Source organism: Protopterus annectens, chromosome 10.part0 (assembly GCF_019279795.1).
Source record: "Protopterus annectens isolate FY-2018-M chromosome 10.part0, PAN1.0, whole genome shotgun sequence".
Taxonomy (NCBI): domain Eukaryota; kingdom Metazoa; phylum Chordata; order Ceratodontiformes; family Protopteridae; genus Protopterus; species Protopterus annectens.
The window spans coordinates 1784170951-1784190496 of record NC_056744.1 but is presented as its reverse complement, the minus strand read 5'-3'; the positions used below and the strand labels follow the sequence as shown (position 1 = coordinate 1784190496).

The window sequence follows — 19546 nt, the reverse complement described above, 5'->3', positions numbered from 1 at the left end:
TTTTTATCAGCTCCCTTATCTCTTGTATTGACTAATTTCTGTCTCTCTCATTTTTGGAAATAATAAGTGGTATTATTTTGTCATCACCATTTCTATAAACCCTATCCATTTAATTAAATATTTGTTCATTTCTCCACTTTTTTCTTCCAAGTGACTTAGATGTGTTGACTGCAGACTTTATTCATGACAGATAATTTGGGCAGAACGTTTGAAAATTTAATTTAAGGGCAGATTGTTGTATGATTTTTTTAAATACTGACTGAGTGCATGATTAAGAACCAGTTTGTCTTCAGTTTGGTGATTTACAACTGTTTTCAGCCTTTGATTTGCAGTTCACAGTTTGTTTTCAGACCAGTAGTTCATTAAGTATTGATTTAGGTTTGCAGACTTGTTTGAAATATGTAGTCTATACAGACTTGTTTTCTACTTTTATAATTAGTGTATAATATTTGGAAATGTAAGCCATATTAATCCAGGATTTATGTTTCCTTTATTATTAATCTCTGGGATTGGGTTAAGGCAGAACAGGATTTTTGTGGGGTATAGGTCTGTGGGTGGGATCTGAATAGAAGTAGATGTGAACTGGTTATCTGCTCATTAGAAGCAAGATAAGCCATTTTAAGATTAAATTAGGTGATCCTGGCATGTGCTTAGCATGCCAGGGAAAATATATGAAGTTAAAAGGCCTAGGTAGGTATAAAGATGCATTTATAAAAATAACAAATCAGGGAAAGACTGAGATATCCAAGAAAAGGCCAGCATGGATGGAGTGTGATATGGGTGAGAAGTGTGAGGGGGAGTTTAGTACATTGCTTTTGATGTAGGGCAGATGTTTAGCTTGGGGGAGTTTTAAGGTGACCAAGGAAGCTAGGGTTTGTATAGAATGGAAGGACTGAAGGATATTTGTTGAAGAATATGGGTGTTGGGAAGTTGTAGAATGGTTACTCTGACAAAGATGAACGGGAGACTGGAGGAGGAATATGGGTAACATGAGGTCAGTAGGTAGAATGGGGCAGGAAAAAGAAGATGGGAAGACAGGGACAGATGTCTTCAGAGGAGTACAGGCAAGTGTGGAAGCACGAAGGAATGTGTGTGGAGAAAATAGGATCTGCAGTCATAAAGGGTGAACAAGTAGAAAGGAGCAAACCAAGGTAGAAAGGCTGGTGCAGACAGCAGTAAAATTTGGATGAAAAGGTGGTAAAACCAGAAGTGACTGTGTAGTAACTAACACCAGAAAGAGAGAAGGAATGAAATGGCAGGGAGGGGCAGCCAGCCAAATGTGAGAGGCAGCCATGGATAGGGACACAATAGTGGAGAGGTCTTATAGGAAGAGTGTTGCACAGCTGGAGAAAGATGGAGATACAGCACACACCAAAGAACTGAGGGTGGTAGAAGTGGAGGGGAACAAAGCGATGGCTTGTGGATTAGACTTGTCCACAAACGGGATCAACATTCTTGACAAGGGAAACGGGAGAGACCTCATTTCATTGAAACTAGTCTTGGGCTAACACTTGAAGCTGTTTTGAAGAGGAAAGGAATCTGGTCACTAAGGGGGCATGGATGCATGTATTGGTGCATGCAGACACCAGTGATTTGACACAGGAGATAGCTGATGTGGTAGTAAACGGGAAGGTGGAATAGAGATGCTGTAAGAGGGGGAAGGATTACCTGTTCCATCATCCAAAACACTGAGAAATGAGAGGATGAGGAGAATGAATGTAATTACCAGTTGTGGAAGTAGATAGTGGTGAAGGGCTTGTGACTGGTAGTAAGGTGGAGACGAGTTGACAGAGTAGCTGAATGATGACATTAGGCACTATTGTAGCACGGGGACCTGTTACAGAATGAAGACAGATCTAGGTATTCATGCAGTACTATTGTAGCACGGGGAACTGTTAACAGAATGAAGACGGATCTAGGTATTCATGCAGTACTATTGTAGCACGGGGAACTGTTACAGATCTAGGTGTGCATGCAGTGCTATTGTAGCACGGGGAACTGTTACAGATCTAGGTGTGCATGCAGTGCTATTGTAGCACGGGGAACTGTTACAGAATGAAGACGGATCTAGGTATTCATGCAGTACTATTGTAGCACGGGGAACTGTTACAGATCTAGGTATTCATGCAGTACTATTGTAGCATGGGGAACTGTTACAGAATGAAGACTGATCTAGGTATTCATGCAGTACTATTGTAGCACAGGGAACTGTTACAGATCTAGGTGTGCATGCAGTGCTATTGTAGCACGGGGAACTGTTACAGATCTAGGTGTGCATGCAGTGCTATTGTAGCATGGGGAACTGTTACAGAATGAAGACTGATCTAGGTATTCATGCAGTACTATTGTAGCATGGGAACTGTTACTGATCTAGGTATTCATGCAGTACTATTGTAGCACGGGGAACTGTTACAGAATGAAGACAGATCTAGGTATTCATGCAGTACTATTGTAGCACGGGGAACTGTTACAGAATGAAGACGGATCTAGGTATTCATGCAGTACTATTGTAGCACGGGGAACTGTTACAGATCCAGGTATTCATGCAGTACATAGAAAGTAAAAATGGATGTAAAACATACTGCAGGGGAACGAAGCTGGTGCATGTCAGGTGACCTCAAATTTTGTGCTCTTCTCAGTTACAGCATACCAGTTGAGAAAGGTCAGTGGCGCAGTAGGTAGCACACTCGCCTTTGATGCAGAAGGCTGAGAGTTCTGTTCCCACACCAGGCAGATTGATTGCTAACACTGAAGTGTACCGTAAGGGGGGGTGTTACACTCCTAGAGGTCCCATCTCTGAGTTGGCTGTAGGTTACGTGGATGAAAAAGATCCCATGGCACCTATCGAAAAAGTATGGCACTTTTATTTAAAAAAACAATTCTCATTTGCATTACATACATATGCATCATGTACAATTTACCGTATTTGCAGTATAAATGCTGTATTTTTACAAAAAAAGAAACTTGACATTAAATTTTTATCCATTAAAGATTCATATTATGCGAACCCCACTCTAATTCCACAGCAACATAATTTGTTTCACACTCTGATTCCAGATCAACCATGAAATACAAAACATTTTCTTGGCTATCCTTTCATAGGTGTGTACTAGGCTAATGGCCCTGGAGCCTTTACAAGCTTAACCGGTAGGACTACTTTGGCATCGTGCCACCCAACCTTAGTTCCTAGTGCCTCTGTCGAGTAGAGCCATGAAGTGGACCAGTGAGATGCTCTGCATGACATGTATGGGAAGTCTATTCCATATTATGGGCAGTCTCTGGGTTATGAACCTGTCCCTCCAGCATGTTCTGTTTGATTGTGGGAATGAGGTTGAGGTCTCTGGAGCATGTGGTGCGGAGGGATTGGGATTTCTTTACATGTAGTATTTCTAACAGAGCTGGGTCAGACATGGCTTTGTAAGTCAAGCAGAGATCGCCTCCAAGTAGGCGATATGAGACTGAGAATAGTTTGTTTGTCCATACAGGACAAGTGTTTAAGGCCTAGGATTTTCTTTGTGAGGTACTTTTGCGGCCTCTCCAGTTGTTGCAGGTGTCTAGTGAGGTACATGCCAAATGGGGCGTTGTACACGATTGGCCAAATGAGGGAAGAGTAGAAGGAGACTGACCTCTTTCTTCCTGGATACAAAACCCTTAGTAATGAGCTGTGCCACATAGGACTTTCTGACCACAGTGGCAACGTGGTGGTCAAAAGAGAGGTTGCTGTCAACCTGTGTTCCCAGATCTCTTATAATGCCTTCTGTGTTCAGTGGACTACCATCAATGTGGTAATTCAAGGGAACTGGGTTTTTCCCAAAAGGGGATGAAGATGCATTTTTTGGCATTGAGCTTAAGGCCATGGTTCTGACAACAGTCGGTGTCATTGAGGCCTTTCTGTAGGATGTCCGCATCATTTGGGGAGTTAATAATAGCTCCCAACTTGCAGTCATCTGCGAACTTTTATCAGCCAGTCCCTTCGTGTTGGCCTGGACTTAGGAGAGGACCCAGGACCGAACCCAGTGTGACTCCACATGTGACTGGTCAACAGTCTGACTTAGAAGCCACAGTGTGAAAGTAGCTGACTCCATCTGTGAGCCAGTTTGCAATCCACCTAGTGATATAGGAGTTAATGCCTAGCTTAGTAAGTTTTTCTATGATTCCTGAGTGGGGAATGGTATCACAGGCCTTGGCCAGATCAGGGTAGGCTGTATGAACCACCTTACCTTCATCCACAGCTCTGGTGACTGACTCAAAGAAGTCAACCAAGTTGAGCAGGCATGATCTACCCGTGTCAAAACTCAACTGTGTAGGATCCAGAGTTTGGAGATTCCCTGTATCCTTGTTTATTAGGTCCACAATGATTGCGTTCCATAGCTTTACATATCAGACTTGTCAGGCTAATGGGGCGATAGTTCCTGGGGTCTGTAGTCGCTCCCTCTTTGTGGAGAGGGATGACTGTAGCAGTACACCATTTGGTAGGGACAAAGCCTGAGGTGAGGCTGTGAGTGAACAGGGCACACAGGTGAGGTACCATTATGCTATTTCAATATACTTTACTTCTGTTCTTATAATAAACCATATTTGATCATGTCCATATTTACCTTTCTTATTATTTTTATTTATTTAACATTTGTTTACTGGGCAAGTCCATCTGGGACAGAGCCCATTTTCAGCAGATGCCCAGGGAGAAATGCTGCAGGTGCATGTCAGGAAACCAGAGCAGCTGAAAGAAACCCATATGAACGTAGAGAGTACATATGCAGATTCCACATAGAAGGCACCCCATTCTTGATTGAACTGTCCTCTTTATCTTTACACATTTCTTTCCATGGATATATGCAACAATAATTTTCCATAATGTTATACCATTGTTTCCTCTTATTTTCCATCTTATTACTTTTTATTTTCCACAATAATTTATACCAATTGTTTATTTCATTATTAAGCCAGACTTTATTTTAAAGTTCAAAAAAATGCATCCATTCTACTTTATAATTACATCTTAATATCCATGTTAATAATGAGTCAGCATTATCTTTTAAACATTTTAATATTTTATAAAAATGTAAAGATGCTGCGTACAGTATTGGATTTATCAATCTTAAGCCTCTTTCTTCCCTTTTACGTATAACCCCTCTTTTTGCTTGTTTAATCTAGATACCCAAATAAAGGGGAAAAAATGGAATACTGACAACACTTGCTAAATATGCAATGCAATGCTTGCAGGTAGTATCAAATTAATCTCGTGTGTGTGTGTGTGTGTGTGTGTGTGTGTGTGTATGTGTATGTATATGTATATATATATATATATATATATATATATATATATATATATATATATATATATATATATATATATATATATATGTATAATTTTTTTTTCCTTAAAAGATGATCTAAATGTTTTTTAAAACGCAAGTCTTTTTCATTTTCTTTCCAAACCAATTCTGTAGTTTCTTGTTTTCCAAAACTTATTCTTAGTACATCTGTATTTCAATTTAACACCTCCTAGTATCCCTTCAAAGTCCAATATTCAACTCTTCTCTTTATTTATATCCCATCACTTGTAAGTAATCATGTAAATAATTTAGCACTTCAGTCATTCCTTTACTATTTTTTAAACATGAATAATATCTGCATGTCAACATAATCGGCAGACTTATCCCTTCATTAGATATACAACTCGTATCCCACATTTCTCAATTAACAGAAATCCCATTCATTAATAAAACATATTCTACTACTTAATGGACATGCCTTCCTGATGCCCTTTTCTAGCTGAATTTCTTTACTAAACTATGAATTTACTAATGCCATAACTATATTTAAGTTATATGTTGTAATAAAGACATTTCGTATTTTGTTTCTTATATTAATCAAATATTTCCCATGAAATATTGTGCTGAATTGAATCAGACTTTACTTAAATCATAAACCATAATTTTCACTTGAACATGTCTATATAAAATATCTACAAATGTTCTAATTGCCGATATTTCTTGTACCCTTTTTTCCTTTTATACCATATATATTTTCATTCAGTCTTATTTTTCTTCCATTCTTTTTTTTGTAAAATATTAATCCATGTTAAACAGCCTCTAATTCTGTATCTCAAATTTGTCACCCTTTCCATATACATTTGATTATTCCACCACACAATTCTGTGTTGAAATCCCTTTACAAGCTCTACAAAACTTTTTTTTTTTTTGCGCATTATAGTCCTATTTTTATACATCCCATATTCTGTTCCATTTGGACCTGCGACAGATTCCAAATTGGCCAATTTAAATACATTTTCTAATTCTTCCACCATAATTTCCCTTTCTAATTCCTCATTATCCTAAGCTATTTTCCATTTAATATTAGTTTGTATTTTGTCCTTTAAAAGATACTCTTAATGTTTTTCTACTAGTTCCATAATTTTATCTTGTGTATTATACCTAAAGTATCATTCATTTATTTCATAATTGTATTATTTTCTTTAACTTTGCTCAAATTTGAGCAGTTTCTTTTTTCCTTGCAGAAAGCATCTTTGCTTATACAGTAAATGTTTTATTTGTTGTTCAAGTTATGCAGCTGTTCTTTAATAAAGAAACTTTCCTCATTTTTTTCCTAAAGTATCAAACGCTTCCGTACTTAACTTTTTGTATTCTGTTTTTCTCCCTTCCTTTTACTTTGTTCCCATCTTATGACCTCTGTTTCTTTTTTAAAACACAACCTCCATTCTGACCAGTTAAATCTGTCATTCCCACGTGATCTTGTCATTTGTCATTCCATTTTACTTCATTGGTTCTTTTTATTCCTTTTTCTATTATAGTATTTCCTTTTAACACTATCCAAATTGCTCTATGGTCTGAGAGCTTGTCATCGCAACATCTTTTTATACATTTAGCAACCCTACTGAAGTCAAGAAGTAATCTATTTCAGTTTTATGTTCCTCCCTTGTACTATTCTTCCAGATACGCAATTGCCCATATTTTATGATAACACTTTTTCAACGTCCTATACTTTTTTCTGCAATCTTATATAACCAGTAATGTCTCCTACTGAAATTATTTCCATATGTATAGCCACATATTGGATTATATTTTTGAACACATCTCTTTCTGATTTTGTCACATAAGCATAAATTGCTATAATTCTCAATCTGATCTTTACACCTTATTTCAAGAATTATTCTACCCATTATAACAAACGTGATATCCATTATTTGTCATCTTATTTTATAAAATAACTTTTTCTGAATAAGTTTCCTTCCTTTAATTTTAAATGACCTTTTCCTCACCACACTTCGTTGCAATCTCTCTCCGTCCATTAGAAAGCTAACCTCTTCCAATACTGTAATATCACTTTTCTGCTTTTTACACCATTTGAGAACACTTACTCTTCTTAAATTCTTTATTACATTTACAGATAATTTTGCACACAATAGTATTATACTCCTGATCTCCCTTTCTTTTTTCTTCAGTATGTCCTGTACTTTTCCTTTCTCAAGCTCTTTTACCAGTAGTTTCTTTTTGTTTAACTAAATTCCATTATATAACTTCAGTCTCACTAGGTCCTGTCTCCTCTTCATGTTGAATCCTTCACTTCTTAGTTTTTGTGATTCTTGTTTTCTTTCTAGAATATTTGTTTCTTCCCAATCTCTACGGAAGTCTACTATTTCTATTTTTACGTCTATAAACTCTTTCTCTCGACTCTGTTCTACCAGTATTTCTGTTTCACTTAAATTTTTCCACATTCCACACCTAAATGTCCTGTTTTATTTAAATAACACATTAATTCATAGTTACCTATATCACGTCCTATCTTTCCACATAACATTTGATCAAATGATCAGTTTTCCACATACAGACATGTTTTAGGTTTCCCCCAATAGTTCACCATGCCTTTATTTCCTTCTACATTTATAATACTTAGCATATGCACAATACTTTAATTTTCAGTTTTCAAAACAACATGACAATCCTGCACCCCAGTCTACAATCCTCTATCATCATAAACCTTTGAAATATCTAATACAGCTTTACATAAATTCCGTAAATGCCTTTTTAAAGTCTTTCTTTCTACTTCAGTTCTTTTTGTTAGTCTCTCTCTAAAATGTCTTCAACAGGAATAAATTCCAAGGTGCACAGTCTTTCTTTGTCTCTTATTCCCCTAAGAATTTTTCCATTATCTGTCTAGTCCTAAGGGTGTAATTACTCTGTCCCATTTATTATGTCTGTCTAACACACTGTCTTATTTCTTTTAAATTCGAACAGTAAAAAGTCTTAACTTTTTGTATTTTTTTTGTCTGCCGACCTTCACCATCTCTTCGTACAATTTATTGTTAGCATCAGGCTCTTCTGCTTGCTTAGCATCCTCCTCTTGTATCTTCTCCATTAAATCCCCCCCCAAAAATGTCTTTGCTACTTTCAGGTTTACTTAAAGTCCATAACAAATCATTCTGCAACCACCCAGACTGGAGGGTTGTAACGACACATTCCTCTGTGATAGCTTCATCCTTAAAGAGACTTTCTTGAAAAATGTCATCTGAATTCATCACAGACACTACAGTTTTAACTTCTCCATCCATAAAACTCTTGAGAAAGCTCAACTAGCTTCCAATTCCTTTGTCTGTCTGTAACTCGTCAGCCTGAATCTCCAACATAGAAACAGCAATTATGTCCTCTGATTTTAGAGGATTCTCTTCTCTTTGCAATACTGTCATCGCTGACTGCAAAACACACTATTTCATCTCCCTCCTTCATGAAGCCTCCTCTGCACTCGGAACGGAAGCAGGTAGTGTAACCACAAATGTCTTCCCCATATGCAAATGGAGTAGGGGAAGTTCCACAATGCCCTGGCCAAATTTTTCCTAGTAGTATATAAAGTACCTTGAGTCACCCCTAAAAAGAGGCTACTGACTTAGTGGGACTAACTTAACAAAGGATAAATAAATGAGTGTGTCATTCCACTTCACATCACGACCCAAACATCAAATGAATGCCCAGATTGTAAATGCATTTCCCACTGTTAGTTGCAGACGTATCTGGGGAGCTAGATAGCAGCACCATCTGTGTCCTAGGAAGAATTTGGAAAGGCTGACAAAGTAGGCAGAAAGGTGGCAGCCAAGGTTTATGGTAGATAAAAGAAAAATACTGGACTTGGGCCATGCAATCTTGGTGTGATTTATGAGCTTGGAGTGGAACATTTAGGGCAAAAAGGCAGGAAACAAATGACAATCACATCCACATTGCCCAAACTATTAAGGCTCACAAGAAAATAGGTGGTCTGTACAGAAACGATCAGTTCTGCCTAACTCCACAAAAGCTACTTTCACCTGTGCACACCTTCTGTCAGCTCTCCTATATGCCTCCCCAATACTAACCAACCTCCATAAAACTGACCTTATCAAACTTGAATCTTGCTACAGTAATAATGCCAAATGCTACTAATGCCTCACATAGTCACATCACTGCACTTAAACTGGCTTGAATTTCCTCAGTTGTTGCATCATAACTAAATTATTCTTGCCCACAAGATCCTACACCAGCCAGATAAAATTCCTGCTCTCAACAATATAATACAACCATATACCACTATCAAGCCCTTACTTTCTAGTAACAAAGTGGTGTTAAAAGCCACCAAAGTTAACTCAGCTGGTGACACGCTCCTCTTAGTAAAGTGTTGAACAAGCTTCCAGCCAATATTTCCCCTGACTGCTGTTTGGCTCAGTTTAAAAGGCTCCCAAAATCTCACTTTATGGAAAAACTGGCTCTGTTCTTGTTATCCTGGCTATATCTGACTACATCTGTCATATTTACTGCTGCTCTACTATACATCTCATTCTCTTTCCTCATTCTATTGTAACTTGTCTTCTTTACTAAATGTGAGTGTTGTTCTTCATTGTTGTTTCCATAAAGGAGTGCTGTTCTTTGTTATTGTTTCCATAAATGTGAGTATTAATTGAGTTCTATTATATTGTATTATTTTTTCTTTTTTACTTATCTCCCTGGGCCTCTGCTAAAAATGGACTGGTGTCCAGTCGGACTTTGCCTGTAAACAAATGTAAAATAAATAAATGTATGCAAAGCTAGGAAGAGCTGTCTGAGAGGTTAGGGGTAGCAACAGACACTGACGGATGGACGGACCACATGTTAGGGCTATAATATCAGCGAATAGACACCATAAGCCAGTATGCTGTTTCTGTACTGACCCTTGTTCAGGCCATGTTTAGTGCTTATGTACAGTTTGGGGGGACTATATTAGGTTGCTAGAAGGAGCGCAAAGGAGAGCTACCAAAAAGATCCATGAAATCATCAGATGTTGGAGGAACATGACCAACTAGAGCTTAAGAGTTTAAAGCTGTTCTGTGTAGGATACAGAAGAAATGGGTGGGGGCCATGATATGGAGACACAAGACCATATCATGGAAGTGTGAAGGGGTCATCCTAGACAGGAAGGACAGAGGAGACTGGAGCCAACTGTAGGGACTAAATGCTCATTGGACCATTGAAAGTGTTTTTTTTTTTTTTTTTTTTTTTTTGCAGTGAGGGTTGTAGACCCATAGAAATTACAATTTAAGTGAAAGTGAGTAGTGAAGATAGACTCCGATGAATCATTTAAAAGGCTATGGGACTGATGGACAGAAGAGGAAGGTAGGGATGGATTGGAAAACTTGAATTTAATTAAAAAGGAGACTGTAGGTTTATTATATCCTTCTGCTGTCTGACAGATGTACTGTGGTTTAGTTGCGTGTCCTTAATGCTCGTTTCCCCCCACCCAATGATTGATGCCACTTTGGAGGACCACAGGTGTTCTCCCCATTTTCTGATGCACACATTTTTGACACAGATGCACACTTCCATGCTGGAGGTTTTCAGAGGAGTTCTCTGATTTTGTTGGAATCTTCTCTCCTGATGTCTAATCTCTCCCCACTAGTCGTTTGGTGTAAGGGTCCATTTCTCAAACCCTTGTTACTACCAGCATTACTGTCAGCAGAGTCCATGTACCCGCAGGCCTGCCATGTTTTGCATCTTTTAACGCACTGCAGCATTCTTTGTGCTCCAGTCCATGCAGTGTTGTATGTCAGAAGCAGCTTTTTGCATCCTTGCAAGATTGTCACCTGTTGGTTTCCCCTGCACGTTGCACTGTTTTTAGTAGCTTTTTTTTTTTTCCTGGAATCTGGTTTAATTCCATGTTTGTTTAATGTCAGCAGGTTCCAAAAGGATATTTGTTTTAGACATAAAAGAAGAGGCGACATCCTTGGATTATGGTGAAGAACACAGCAGAAATGGAATGTCCTCCACAAATGATGCTGAAGAGGAAACTGGAAAGAAATTCCTCTCTGATGGTGATGTTCAAGAGGAAGAAAAGGAAGTAGGACAGGAGACGTTCCCCAAAGAGAATGCTGGCAAGGAAGAAGGTACATTACAAATGACAAGGTTATTGTGAAAGGCTGTTTGTATCTTTAATTAGGATATATTTTTTCAGAATTGATGTACAAGGTCTTTGTTATGCCTCCTTCTGTTAGCTGCATCTGCTGGCATTGCATCCTCTGTTAGCTGCATCTGCTGGCATTGCATCCTCTGTTAGCTGCATCTGCTGGCATTGCATCCTCTGTTAGCTGCATCTGCTGGCATTGCATCCTCTGTTAGCTGCATCTGCTGGCATTGCTTCCCCTGTTAGCAGCGTCTGCTAACATTCCTTCAAAAACATTGCTGTTCATGATGTGGATGCGAGAATGCATTATTTCACAGGTGGAGTGGTGGATAATTGGGGAAAATTAACTGTTTGTTAGGTAGGCTGTGCATTTTATCCTGTAGTTAGCAGAATAACAATACACAGGCAAAGTAGCCTTTGTATGTTGTCCAAATCCTGAGGGGAGGGGTGCATAATTGATCCATATCCTGTGTCTGTGCGCCAAAGTTTGTCTAGCTTTCAGTACCATGCAGCAAGCCCTGTTGCCTAATTCTACACATGCGGTGCTTGTCTCGGTATCTTCCTTCTTCCACAAGCCTTTTCAGCTGCAAAGGACCCTCCTCCTGCTTTCTATTTGTTGTATGTTTGGAATTTAGTGGCTTGTTATAATGAAAAGACATTATGAGAAAGTCGGTCTTGTTTTATGTATCATATTATGCTGCTAGATTAAATGCCAGCTGAATCGGACACCATTTTGACAGCCCTGATGCTACTGGGTACTTCTAAGCCTACAGAGACCCTAAAAGAAGGAAACCTGTGACCTGTTGAGTCTTGTCAGTGTGAGATGGCTAGCTTCTTTGCAGCTGTCCCTCTCTAACTCTCCACCGTCCCCTTGACCAGGCATTCCTGAAACCCCTTTTTGGCTTACACTCACTGCATCTAGTAAAGTGTACAAGGTTTCATAATTCTATTCCAGTCTCCACTTTATCGACCAGCAGTATCCTGTACTTCACTGGCCTCCTGAGCAGTGCATAGTTTTCCATATTTAGCCTAGGGTTGTATGCCTCTCTAATTTCCTCAAAGATGTTTTAAAAGATTCAGCTTTCCTAACTTTTGCTACCCATCATGATAAATAGTTTAATTTATCCCCCACTCTGTCAGTTAGTCTTATTGTTATCACGGTCATTTATATTCATTTGGTTTCCCTTGTATGCATTCTGTACCTGTACTGTCTTTTCCTTCTAGTGAAATTCTGTCACGCACTCTCTCAACTTTGTAAAGCTATACTGTGTCCTTTCAGTCTATCCTGTTTTTCAAATCAAATATTATTTGGCTCCCATGTTCTCTTTATATCCTGTACTCTCATTTGTTCATGATATCTTAACAGTTTGGCTTCTCTTACTTGTGAGGTCTCAAGAATTGTGCTTGCTTTTTTGCTGTGACCCAAACAGTGCTGGACAAAGGAGCATTACCAGCTTTGTGTCCCTGGATTCCACCTCTTAGAAATTCATCCAGATTTACTTTAGACATTTTCTTTTTGCATTGTGCTTGATGTTGTGGGTTTCTGTAATGGCATCCCCATGTTTCTTTTCTTCTGTGTTATACAGAACTCCTCCATTTACATATATTGATGATTGGTTGTTGTTAGTAAAATAAAGCACCAGACACTTGAATAGATTAAAGGTAGACAGCTTCACCTTGGGTCATGTTTCCAGTCTGTAATGCCCCTTTTAATGCTTTCAGCTGTCAGTATTTCTGTCCAGCTTTGGTGCCATGTGCAAAAAAGATTAATCCGGTTTTTAGTTCACTGAGATCAGAGATAAATATTGACTACAACTGGACTCGAGACTGACCCTGTAGAATGCCAGATGCAAGTTTCTTGCTCAAATTCCTTGTGCATCATGACCTTATGTACACCTTTTATCTCTCCACTTTCCCATTTACATTACTTGCTGCCCACTCCTGCAACAGTGTCTTTGCAAATAGCCTCTGGTGTGAGCTCATGTTACATCCACTGGATTATTTTTTTGCCTCCGTGTTTGCTGACTATCAAACCCCTTTCTGTCGGGCTTAGTCCATTTGTTTCCCCTTGTATGAAGCATGTACTGTATACTCGCCTTAAGAAGTCAGTATTCAGGCAGCCATTAAAGATTGCTTTTGCCTTCACCAGCATCCTGGCAAATGACATTATGACCCTTGGTGGTGATGTGAGTACCTGCATCACTGAGGGCCACATTTGTTCCTCGGAACCCTTCCCCCATGGACGTGCACTGCTCAGACTCCCCCTTGTATCGGCACCCCTTAGCCCCCCATGCATGCGCATAACTGTGTGTGGCCACAAGGGCTACAGTCGCTGGCTTAAGATACTGTTGCTCATGTCCTCTTTACAGTTGATTTGCTGCTTTAGGTGGGATTCCACTTGCCCTGGGGCATCAATGAGCTAGCCTCAAACCATCCTGTCCTTGTAACAATAGGCCATTCTGCTGTGCTAGATCTGTCACATCCCTGACTTGCTACTTAATTCAGGTCTCTTTGGCTGTAGTTTAGGGTATTAGCCCTCTAGGCCGTAGAGCTGTTACATCTATAGGGTTATGCTTTTCCATCTCCAAAGTGGCCAAATAATATAACTAATTTGGGTTAATCTAAGAGGCTCCAACTGCTTTTCATTCGTTCTTTACTCTTGCAAATTGGTAACACAACCACTTTCTTCAGATCTGTTAACTAGTTGTGCAAGTATTTTTATGAACATTCTGGTAGCTGGTATTTATATCCTTAGTGATACTCCATATTCTCTCTTATGCCCTATAATGTTTTTTTCTGTACTTCGACACCTGTTCTATTCACATCTGCAAGTATTTTCCTGTCTGTTGAGTATCCCCACATTAACGTTTTTCCCTGCTCCTTGCTTTTCCTACCCCCGCTTCCCTACAGTACCTATTTTTTCTTGATTTAATGTGTGCTGCTGTGCTTTACTCTGCATCTGTCCATGCTTTTCCATCAGTTTTTCTTTCCTTCACGTATCCCCTTACTCACCCGTTCTTAGGTTCATACTGTCCATGCTTTTCCATCAGTTTTTCTTTCCTTCACGTATCCCCTTACTCACCCGTTCTTAGGTTCATACTAGGCTATCTGCCCTAGGGCGTTTATAAGCCTAGCCAGAGTGTGTTTGGCTTTCGCCACCCATTTTAAATTAATTTTGCTATGCCCTTTTTCGAGGTTAGTACAGAAGTGATACCCGGGGTAAACCTACTATCTCCCATCCACTCATAAAGATTCCTCTTGAAGAGAGAGTCAATGAAGGACTCTGCCTAACCTGGACTGGGATTTTATTCCAGAGTGAAGGGAGCCTCTGGGTTATGAATCTTATCCCTCCAGCATGTCCTATTTATTTCAGTGCTGAGGTTCAAGTCTCTCGAGTGCGTAGCTAGATGGGATTTTGATTTTCTGAGGTGCAGCATGTCCATTAATTCCGGGTTGGACATGGCTTTATATGTCAGGCACAGATCGCCTCTGAGCAGGCGGTATGCCACTGAGTAGAGCTGGAGTTTCTTTAACCGGGCAGCATATGGCATCTGTTTGAGCCCTTTGATCCTCTTGGTGAGGTACTTTTGGGGTCTTTCCAGTTGCTGCAGGTGTCTGGTAAGGTATATCCCAAAAGCGGCATTGTACTCAATTATGGGCCTGATGAGGGATGAGTAAAGAGGCACGATGACCTCCCCTGATCTAGATGTGAATCCCTTCATGATTAGGTGGGCTATATAAAATGTTTTTCTAACCACTTTGGCCACGTAGTTTTCAAATGAGAGATTGCTATCAACTTGGGTCCCCAATTACTTTTTCCGTACTTAATGGATTACCACTTATGTGGTAATTTGTGGGCACTTTTGTTTTTGCCAAAGGGGATGACTATACACTTTTTGGCGTTTAGCTTGAGGCCATGGATCTGGCACCAGTTGTCTGTTTCTGTGAGGCCCTTTTGTAGGATGCTTGTGTTAGCTGGAGTCTCGATTATGGTGCCTAGTTTGCAGTCATCTGCGAACTTGGCCAGCCACAGTCCTTGCGTGTTGGCCTGTACCTCCGAGAAATGTATACCGAACAAGAGAGGTCCCAGGACTGAGCCTTGTTGGATGCCACTTGTAACTGGTTTGGAGTCTGACATGGCTCCAGCAATTCTAAACATGTGGGTTCTGCCCTTGAGCCAGTTTGCAACCCATCTAGTGACATAGGGGTTTATATTTAAGCTGGTGAGCTTATCTATAATGCCCGAGTGGGGTATTGTATCTAAGGCTTTTGCGAGGTCCAGGTAGGCTGTGTTGACCACCTTCCCCTCATCAGTGGCCTTGGTGACTGTTTCAATGAAATCGACCAGGTTTTAGAGGCAGGATCTGCCCTTAACAAAGCTGAACTGGGTAGGATCCAGTGTCTGTAGGTCCCCAATATCTTTATTTATGAGGTCCATGATGATCCTTTCCATAGCTTTGCAGACCAAGCTAGTCAGGCTTATGGGGCGATAGTTTCCAGGATCCGTTGAGGCACCACCTTTGTGGAGAGGGACCATTGTTGCTGTACGCCACTCTTTGGGTACATATCCTGTAGTAAGGCTGAGATTGAACAGTAGTTTTATGTTTGGGTTTAGCTCTTCTTAGAGTTCATGTAGGAAGCAGCCCGGGACACCGTCTGGTCCCATTGATGCTGTGTTTTTTTGCTTTGGAGAGGGCGGCTCTTACCTGAGCATCTGAGATGTCAGGGGGCAGCACTCTGCTGGGATAGATATTTGCCCTTTTGGTGTGGGGGGGGGGAGTTTGCGCTGAACCTGTCAGCTAGGATGTTGGCAGTGTCTGTGGGTTCGGTGTATTTTTTGTCATTTTGGACTAATTCTGAGCATATCTGGGAATTCTCACCCAGGTTCCTAACATAACTAAAGAAAGCTTTGCGATTTATCCTTGGTGTCCTGTGCAGTTTTTTCTCTCGAAGCTGGCCTTTGATGATTTTATGAATGCCCGTAGTTTTTTGCTAATACTGATCAGAGATGCCTTTCCTTTTTGGGATTTTGCTCCATCATGTAGTAGCTTCCTCCTTCTATTGTATAGTTTGTTTCTCTGTGTTCCTTGGCAGATAACTTCACATACTTAGGAATCAGATTTGTTTTTTGTTGACTTTGCATCTCTTTTTAACCTATTTCCTTTCCTCCCCAGATTACCCCCCTTTAACCAGTCTTCAAAGTTCCTTCAGCCTTTTGCTGTCCTGTTCTCCAAGATTAATCTCACTTATTTGTCTAAATCTCCCATTTGCCATATTACATTTTCTGAAACAGAAGCTTGCCCTCCTGTAAAAGTATTTTTCTTTCTTTTTTTTTTCAACTTTTATCTTGCATATTGTGAAGCTGCTCCTCACATGTGCAGTCCCCTGTGGGTAATAGGAAGTTCTCCGACTAAACTCCCTTAAAAGGGACTTGCAACAAGGAGGGAAGTCAAAGCCCCCAGATCTTCTAGTTCAGATCCTTGGTAGATGTCAGGTTAATTACTGCACTGTAATGTATTTTACAATTTGCTATGATTTTTTTCAGAATGAGGAAATGAGAAAATCGTCTCTCTAAGTTAACGTTGCATTAAAAAAAAAAATATCCCGCTACTCAAGAGTGCATCTCAGCCCAGCATTCTGTGACACTGCATTTCTCATTCCAGCGTTGGACCAGTACAACACATTGGTGGGTGGGGTTGTACAGTCTACCCATGTGACTGTTCTGAATTAGAACCTCCTCTCCAAACTGAAACTGCCAAGTACAGGTCATTCTCTCATCCTGTTCCCTTCTGACCTCTCAACTGTTCCTTTTTTCAGGATTGATTTACCCCTGCGCACAATATCATTATTTTTGGATGTATGCCTCTGTTTTTCTAGATTTATTTACCCCTTCACTTCTGAATCCCCACTCATGACGCGTTATTTTTGAAGCTGTCTAGTACACAGAAAACCTCACTACATGACCAACATACTACTTGGCACCAATAAGTTAAAGAAAAGGGACACGCATCTTAATCTCCCTTTTCCAGAAGCAAACCTAAATTCCCTTGTGTCTACAGATTTTACACTGCCTCCTTAATAATGTCCTATACCTTTACATCATTTTCATTGTTCTGTTTTTAAACATGTGTGAGTGGTATCCTACATTCCTACTAGAAAGGGGGAAGAGTTGTGAGCTATTTGGAATTCAACTTTTATGGTACTTAGATGTCCAGCTTTCTAGCTGAATGCTCTTACTTTTTAAGGGGTCCTTCTTCCTGTTTTCAGCATTTGCAGGTTGAGAAGTATGCTTTCCACCCTGGTGAGTAAAATGAATTAGGTAAGTAAAACTGTGTGGCGCACTCTATGCACCCTGAGTATCTGTTGTGTGTCTTTAGTGTAATTATGTTAAAATCCTCAGTTTGAAAAAACGTTCCCTCTTTGTGGGATTCATAGACACAGGGATTCGGACATACCCAAAGCTATGCATACTGTACAAGGCTGCTAGTTTCATAGTCCCTTTGACTCTCATTGCCGCAGAGATGTTAAGATGATTTAGGATCTAGAGTTTCTGCATCTACATCTAAGATAGTGACAACAGTGCCATACCAAATGGTTCAAAGGAAAGATACCTTGGCTTAACCAGCACACACAGCATAGTTAAAAAATAAATAAATAAATAAATAAATATGCATACAACTTTAACTGTGTTGCAGAATTACCCATTCCACCCCCCCCCCCCCCCACACAGTATTCCTTGGCTAGGAATGTACTCCTACCCACACTGGGGTACAGATTTCCACTGATCACTACATATTCCTTCTGTAATACCCAAAAACTGTAGAGAACAAAAAACAAAACATGCAGGTTTGTTTTGTTTGCAGATCCCTTTGTGGAGCACTGCCAGCTTCTAGCTGGGCTTAACTGATCGCCAGTGAATTACACAACTGCACTTCTTCAGTTTAGCTATTTTTTTATTCAAAGTCCGAAGGTAAAGTAAATGCCCTCCTTTAACATCTAAACTACAAATCAGAGAGCAAATTTAAGCAGTTGAGGATAATCTTGAGGAGAGACTGACGCTTGTCATACCCCATTTTGGTCCAGACTTGGCCCTACCATCTGAGATCACTTGCCTTCAGAGGTGAGAGAACATGACAGTGAGGCTCTTCGGGGAAGGGGCATATGCTAATTAGTCGATTAAAATATTCAATGTAAAGAACCTTCTCATTAATGAAACTACTAGTATTTATTTTCAGGATGAGATGCACTAACAAAGACATACTAGCATAAGAGTAATTATTTTTTCTTGGATTTTTTTATTCCAACTACTTGTTAATTCACTGTTCCTTTCCACTCCTCTACATGTTTCTGCATTGCACATATTAACTGTTTTTGGGGTTGTGGTTGAAAAGGATCCGATGACTAGTGCACTCTAGTGCACTCACCTGGTTATCAAATTTAAATAAGTAAATTAAATGGTGGTCTGTGAGTGGGGCCCTGCTGCTGATGTGCTCTACCATCCCAGCGTGCGCCTCTTGAAGGAAAATGAGCAGTGCAGTAACTTGTAGATGTCTGACTGGGCAATATCTGTGCAGATCAGTGACAAAATGATACATAAGTGCACATGACTAGTGCAGTAACTTGTAGATGTCTGTACTGGGCAATATCCATGACAAAATGATACATAAGTGCATATGATGATTTAGCTATGTGCATCTTTGTTTTTCTACACCAGTGAAGTGAATCAGCTTTGCACTGTTCCGATTGCAGATCCAGGTAAATGGCGCAATATGTTTGTGTGAAATGGTATTTAAGTGCATAGTGCATGTACCTTAGTCTGGGCGTGTGAGTACAGGTACAGTGTATGTGAGTGAATGGAGAGGTAATGAATGGTATATCTGCAGGCACTGTATGTGTGTAGCTGCATATGACTGCATGTCCATGTATGGTCCCTACTGTTGGGCAGAGAGGGATGACTGCAGCAGAGCTCTGAACTATAGAGGCTATGCATTACTTAACTTCCACTGTCTAGTCATCTTTGAGGTAATTAAAGTATGCAGGGTTTGTTTGCATGTGTGTGTGTGTTCATACGAGCATGTGTTTTTCTGGTGGGGGGTGTGCATTTGCATGCTCTGTTGGGTAATGG

At 39.9% G+C, this 19546-nt stretch overlaps 1 protein-coding gene across 4 annotated transcripts in view; it reads left to right on the top strand.

Annotated features, from left to right (window-relative positions):
* LOC122814020 overlaps positions 1–19546 on the top strand; it is a 146215-nt gene that overhangs the window by 41417 nt on the left and 85252 nt on the right. For 2 of the 4 annotated variants that reach the window (XM_044086599.1, XM_044086601.1), the window contains exon 4: positions 11195–11404. The exons of 1 other annotated variant lie outside the window; for it this stretch is intronic. In XM_044086599.1, the coding sequence (XP_043942534.1) occupies positions 11195–11404 (210 nt within the window). The remainder of the gene's footprint in view (positions 1–11194; positions 11405–19546) is intronic. One more of the 4 variants, XM_044086602.1, reaches the window with a different exon arrangement.